This window comes from Canis aureus, chromosome 5, assembly GCF_053574225.1.
Source record: "Canis aureus isolate CA01 chromosome 5, VMU_Caureus_v.1.0, whole genome shotgun sequence".
Lineage (NCBI taxonomy): Eukaryota > Metazoa > Chordata > Mammalia > Carnivora > Canidae > Canis > Canis aureus.
Window position 1 is genome coordinate 37,359,380 of NC_135615.1, and position 6,459 is coordinate 37,365,838.

The 6,459-nt window shown below is 53.4% G+C and overlaps 1 protein-coding gene across 5 annotated transcripts in view; it reads right to left on the reverse strand.

The window, feature by feature from the left end:
* The window catches only part of FCHSD1 (FCH and double SH3 domains 1), an 11,956-nt gene extending 6,760 nt beyond the window's left edge, over nucleotides 1-5,196 (reverse strand). For 4 of the 5 annotated variants that reach the window (XR_013379637.1, XM_077897601.1, XM_077897598.1 and 1 more), the window contains exons 1-11: nucleotides 5,105-5,196; nucleotides 4,775-4,872; nucleotides 4,149-4,194; nucleotides 3,660-3,727; nucleotides 3,181-3,337; nucleotides 2,927-3,063; nucleotides 2,768-2,831; nucleotides 1,648-1,776; nucleotides 1,047-1,169; nucleotides 776-871; nucleotides 252-377 (exon numbers count right to left, since the gene is read on the reverse strand). Coding sequence is in view for 4 of the 5 variants with exons in the window: in XM_077897601.1 (XP_077753727.1) it covers nucleotides 252-377; nucleotides 776-871; nucleotides 1,047-1,169; nucleotides 1,648-1,776; nucleotides 2,768-2,831; nucleotides 2,927-3,063; nucleotides 3,181-3,337; nucleotides 3,660-3,727; nucleotides 4,149-4,194; nucleotides 4,775-4,872; nucleotides 5,105-5,125 (1,065 nt within the window). In the remaining variant the exon portion in view is untranslated. The remainder of the gene's footprint in view (nucleotides 1-251; nucleotides 378-775; nucleotides 872-1,046; nucleotides 1,170-1,647; nucleotides 1,777-2,767; nucleotides 2,832-2,926; nucleotides 3,064-3,180; nucleotides 3,338-3,659; nucleotides 3,728-4,148; nucleotides 4,195-4,774; nucleotides 4,873-5,104) is intronic. The other variant, XM_077897599.1, reaches the window with a different exon arrangement.
* Nucleotides 5,197-6,459: the final 1,263 nt, after the last annotated feature.

Below are 6,459 nucleotides of genomic sequence, written 5' to 3' on the forward strand. Positions count from 1 at the left end.
ATAAGGAAACTGAAGTCCAGAGAAGTTAAGTCACTCCCTTAGGGTTACACAATGAGGAAACAACAGAGAGGATTTGAACCCAGATGAGTCTAGCTCCAAAAGCTGTGCTTTTAACTACTATGCCACACTACTGGCTTACAATACCTTTCCTTCCCTCCTGTCTGCAGCCCTATGACATCCTCCACTGATTCCAGGGTCCCCATCTCTCAGTTCTTCCTGCCCACCCGCAACACCTGCACCCCCCACCTCACCCGATGTCCATGGTTCTGGATCTTGTAGTCTCGGGCAGCTCGGCTTGTCCAGCGCTGAACCTCTTTCTCCAGGCTAGTGTCCCCAGCCATGCTTCCTGCATCCCCCTCCAACTCCAGGGCACACACCTGAGTGAACAATGTACACAGGTGCTGAAAGGAGGACCTGATGTTGCTCCTTCTCTACAGTCCCCTCCTGTTTTGTCCTCTCTGTCCTAACCTCCAGGGACAGGGACAAAGAAGTGAGGGCACAGGTGTATATTCCTGTGGACATAAAGACACAGAGAGTCCCAAAAATGGGATCTGAGTTGAGGGAAAGAGGTAGAAGGAAGAGGATACTGCAGTGAGGGGCCAGAAAGGTGGAATAAAATTTGTTTGTGTCCTAGTGGGAGGGAAGTGAACTAGAGTTCTGAAACCCCTTCTCCATAGTTAAAACAGTCACTAAGTTATTGCCAGGACAAGGACGATGAGGGAGGAGGCCTAAACCTTTACATCTGGTTTGGTTCTAATGAACAGAGAAGTCTCACCTGATCAGTCCCTGCAGGCTGAAACTCCTGAGGTGGTGTGGGGGAAAATACTCCAGGTTCCTGAAGAAAGAGCTTCAGATCCTGCTCCCAGCTTACCTGGGGGATAGCAAAGGTCAAAGTAGCCACTCACTGGTTACCACTCCAAGCCTATCACCAGCCCATCTTGGAAGGAGAACAGGTGAGAAGAAAAGGCGCAGATACACGGTGGGTGGTCTTTACTGAAAGAGCAGGGTACAATCTCTGGGGAGCTCTTACAGGGCACAGCACTCACCTGGGAGGTTGCCTGTCCTCCTCGGCGGGCATGCTCAAGAGCCATCTCTGCAGCTTCCAGCTCAGTGCGGCTTAGCAAGGTCAAGGGGTCTCTCAAGTGTTCCAACAGCTCACTGACCAGGGCCTGGAGAGAATCCCAAGATAATGACACCACCCTTCCTCCAGTATCTACTGCAAAATAGGCTTTCTGCCCAGGGTTAGATAGGTAATGGGCATGAGGAACTGGAAACAGGGAAGGAATGAGACATTTTACTTCTTCTAATAATAGGCCTTCACGTATGCAGAGACCTTGACAGTTTAAAAAGCATTTTCACTTCCATTCTCTCCTCCTGAGCCCCATTAGTCTTATAAAGTAGGCAGAGTAGAAGTTGTTTCTAATGAGGCAAGTAGGTGGTTCAGAGGGGCTAAGTGTCCTGCACAGTCATGCAGCCAGCTAGAAGCAGAACCCAAACCAGAACCCAAGAATGTATCTTCTCCCCACTCAAAGCAGGCTACATCCCTAGCACCACCCAGCGTGACAGTGGTAGGAAGCAAGGAGAGAGGCCCTCCCACAAGCCCCCACCCCTCCACTGAGAGGCCAGGGCATCTGGGCTGGGACTGGCCTTGAGCAAGGCTGGCAATTCCTCCTGGTAGTAGTGGTCAAGGTGAGCATTGGTGGCCACCAAGTTGAGCAGGTACTCATTGCGGGCTGCTCTCAGCTGCCGGGAGTACTGGGCTGACTGGGCAGAAAGCTAGGAGGAGAAAACAGGTGTCAGCAGAAAGCCCTGGTCCTTCCAAGACCGATCCCGATCCAGAATGGATTCTCACGTTATCAAGTGCTTACTATGCGCCTGGCCCCATATTAAAATTTTTGCACACTCAGCAACTCTTGCTCAAGATGTTCCAGTGGCATCTGCATCCATTTAAAATAAACTCCCCGGGCAGCCCAGGTGGCTCAGCGGTATAGCACTGCCTTCAGCCCAGGGTGTGATCCTGGAGACCCAGGATCGAGTCCTGCATCGGGCTCCCTGCGTGGAGCCTGCTTCTCCCTCTGCCTGTGTGTCTGCCTCTCTCTCTCTCTCTGTATGTCTCTCATGAATAAATAAATAAAATCTTTTAAAAAATAAAATAAAATCCCCACTGCTCCTTACCGTGGTTTACCAGGTGCAACAAGAGCTAGCCCCTGCAATCTCTGACCTCTTTCACAGTGCCCGTCCCTTTGCTCACAGTGCTCCAGCCACACTGGCTGTCTTTCAGTTCTTTAAGCCCACAAAGCTATTTCTACCTCAGAGCCTCTGCACTCACCATTTTCTCTCCCTGGAATGTTCTTCCCCTAGATCTTTGCATAACTGGCTCCTTTCTGACATTCAGGCCACGTGTTCAGACAGGCTTTCTCTCTAAATTACACCCTGTTATCCTTTACCATAGCACCTTGTTTCATTTTCACTTAATCTGATTGTTTCTTAACTTACTATCTGTCTGCCCCTCACCAGACTCTGAAGGCAGGAACTCCACAGACTGCTCAACAAATGCACAGTAAAGGGATAAAAAAGAAACATGTATTTCCATGTTACAGATGAAGAAAAGGAGACTCAGAGAGCTCAAGTTACCAGGGTCATGCACGGAGGATGTAGGGAAGCCTGGATTTGTCTCAGTCTCTCAGATTTATGCCTCTGGGTTCCAACCACTAGACTACCCTGCCCACCTCTTTCCCACCTCCACTCATGTCCACATCCCCCAAACCTTGGTGCTGAGTTTCTGGAGACTGGTCCGAGTGTGGAAGAGCCCATGGTCACTTCGGTTCAGTCTGTGCAGGCAAGAGAGAAGAGTCAAGGCCAGGCCCGGCTATGGTTGCCTTGGCTCCCTTCCCCTAGCCAGGCTTCCCAAATCTCCATGACCCACCTAGCCTGTACATCAGCTGCCTTCTCCTGTGCCAAGGCCCACACACGTTCCCGTTGCCCATACAGCTTCCGACTCCGGCTCAGCTCCCGGACAGACTGCAGCACCTCAGCTTGTGCCTTCTGGAGGCTCTCTGCTCCCTAGGGGCATGAACACACAAAGTCCTGACCCCCCCCCCCCAAAAAAAAAAACGTCCTGACCCAGAGCACCTCCAACCCCAAGTCAGCCCTTTCTTCATCCCATCTGCTGAGCCATACCTTCCTAAGCACCTGCTCCTTGGCACTCCGCCCTGTGCCCCCTGCCAGGTCACGGTATCGGTCAGACGCCTGGAGCCGGGCTTGGCCACCGGCCACGGTGGCATCCAGCAAGCAGCGCCAGGCACCAAACACCATCCTGCCTCTCTCCAGAGAAGGTCTGTGTTGAGGAGAGCACTCCAGAGCTTCATGAGACACCCCTCCCCAAACCCAACACCATAGGAGACAGAGTGCTTTCCCATCCCCCTTGTCTGGGAGCCTATCAATCGATCAACACATTAGCTCAGCCACAAGGATCACTCATGTCCTCCGCCTGCACCCACAGTGTCCTTGCTAGGTCAGCTCCTCTCTGGCTGCTGTGTCAGCTCTACCTGCAGCTCACATACCCTCTCCCCTCACTGGCCCTTCATTCCCATAGGTTCCTGGGGTTAAGCTCTTCATCCCTTCTAGGCCCCTTGAACTCCTCCTTCCAGGGGACCCACCTGCTGTCCATCTCCCCACTCCGGTGCCCTTCCTTCTTCAGGAACGGCCCAGCCAGTTTCTGGAGTGCCTGGTGGGAAAGTCATCAGAGACCCAGTTACCATTCAAAGACTCTCACCAACTGGGAGAATATGGAATCAGAGTATAGTAATGCCATTTCAGAGTATAGTAATGCCATTCACCAGCTGCATATTACGTGCCACTCACTTTGCTAAGTGATTTATGTGCATTAACTTATTCCATCCTTACAACAACCCTACCTGAAGGTACGATTATTACTTCCATTGTACAGAGAAAGAAATTGAGGCCAAGAAGGCTAAGTACCTTGTCCAAGTCACACAGCCAACAAGTAGCACAAGACAGATCTGACACCAGTCTGCCTAACTCTAGGCCTTCCCTCTTGACCAGAAGAGGGATATGAGCAGAGAAACAATGCTGTTTGTGAAAGAGACTACACCAAAAGGGAAAGTCCAGAAAAAGGAGTCACATACCTGTCCATATTCCCGTTCAATGGCTGCCCTCTGCTTGCTGTAGGACCTATGGAGATGAGAGGGGCACCATGGTGTCAATGTTTGCTCCTGCTTTCCCACACTCAATCCTCTCCTTAGCCTGGGCAGAAGGAAGAGGGGAGCCAGGCCTAAAGTGTGAGTACACCGCGAGGGAATGAGACTTGAAGAGAGTCCTTGAGATCACCTCAGGCAGCTGCAACCCAGAACAACCTCACCTCATTGCTCAGAGCCTCAGCAGGATCCTCCCCACCCCTGGAGAGCCATCTCTGAGTTTGGAGGTGAGGACTGAGGGGGGCCTGGATACATTCCAGCCTTCCAACAGATCTGGAAGACGGAGAAGAGATTCTGCCCCAAGCCTGACTGCAATAGAGGAAGTGGTGTGGAGTCAGTGGGTGGAGAAAGGTTCCCTGTGTGTTGGGTTAGTAAGTCCTAGCTGGTAAATGGAGAGGCAGGCCGACAGTGAAGGCCAGGAATGGGGAGGCTGGAGAACTCTTCACCCTCCTCTTTCCCCCTCCCCGGTCGGATTCCGACCGACGTCTGTTTGTGGAGAGGCGGGACGCGCAACAGCGAAGGTAGGGGTATGTGATGTTGGGGGTACGTGGAGGTACCTGATGTCTTCCAATAGATCTGCCTCCCTCTGCTGCCGGGTCTGAAGGATGCTCAGCTGCTCCAGGAAGCGAAGCTTCACCACCTGGGCTGGCTTCACCTGTAGAGGTAAGAAAAGGTCGAAGACCTCCGGCACCGGTACAGAAAAACACTCCGCGCAGGGAGCGGTGAGGGGGCGGGACCGGGGAGGGACTGGGGTGTTTCCTGGGTTCCTTCAGGGGTAGGCCCTGAACCCTCACAACTCCTCGTCCCCCACTGCGGGTCCGGGGCCCCCCTCAATTCCCACCATTCCCCCAGGCCACCAGGAGTCCCCATTCCCAGGCCAAGCTCACTTTTCGGGGCGGCGGCTGCATCTCCGCGCCGGCCAAGGGAAGCGACTCAACTCCGGAACTCGAGGAAGCCCCGCCCACGCCAAAGCCCCGCCCCGGACCTGGCCCAGCCCCGCCCCCGTCCCGCCCACGCCCGGTCCGGCTAAGCGCAAGGCTGCGAAGCGCGGAGGTGCCGCGGGGAAGCCAAATAAACCCGGGCTCGTGCTGCTGGTACCCCGGAAAGGGTCCGGACCGGCGAGTGGACGCCGCGTCCGCTGCGCGCTCGGGGAACCTTAAGTTTCTGAGTCGAGACGCCTGGGTTCTATTTCTAGTAGAGCCACTGACTCAGCCCGTAATTATACTTCTAATCACTCATTTGCATATGCAGATCTCCAGTCCCGGCGCGAAGAGTGACGAGAAAGCGCGAAGCTTGGCGGGGAGGAACTTAATCTGCGGCCAGTTTCTCACTGGATGCCTCAGCGCGGATGCTTCTGACAAGGGAAACAGGGTTGGTCACAGGCCTTTCCCAAATCCCCACAGAACTGGAAAAGCTAGCGTGAGTGGTGGTGAGAAAATTGCCTGGAGCCAGGAGGAAGCCAGTCCCAGAGGGAGACAGGTATGTCAGGGGCCAGTAGAAACTAAATGAGTCTACTGAGCGGACGTAAGCGGGGAGATGGGTTTAGGGCTCTGTGGCCCAGAAAGCCCTTGTCACCGTTAGGGCCTGCCTTTCAGGCTCTGCACCCCAGGTTCTGCCAGCCCTGTCGCTGTTCCTGAGGATCCCCACACCCTTTCCTCATTCCCCTCAATCTGACCTTGGCCCACGCCCTTGACTCGGAAAAAGCGGTTATCTACGGCCCCAAACTCCAGATTCACATTTCCAACAGCCCATTGACCGCCCCCCACCCCCACTTGTGGATCTAATAGGTACCTGAGGTACCTGAAACTTAAAACCGATCCTTCCTGCATTATCTTCCCCCAGACAATATACTAAATGGCACCTGTCTCCAGCCAGTTAGGAAAGTCTGAAACCCAGAGTCACTATGCCCTTTCCCCTCCTCTCCCATGTTCCCTCCATCAGCAAGTCATGTAGGTTCTATTGCTAAAAGATCTCTTATTAATCACCATCTTTCAATTTCCAAAACTACCGGGACGCCTGGATGAGCGTTGAGTGTCTGCCTTTGGCCCAGAGCATGATCCTGGAGTCCCGGGATGGAGTCCCACATCGGGCTCCCTGCGTGGAACCTGCTTCTCCCTCTGCCTGTGTCTCTCCTCTCTCTCTCTCTCTCTCTCATGAATAAATAAATAAAATGTTTAAGAGAAAAAATTTCCAAAACCACCAACCTAGTCCAAGCCCCAGTATCAGTCACCTAATATGTGGT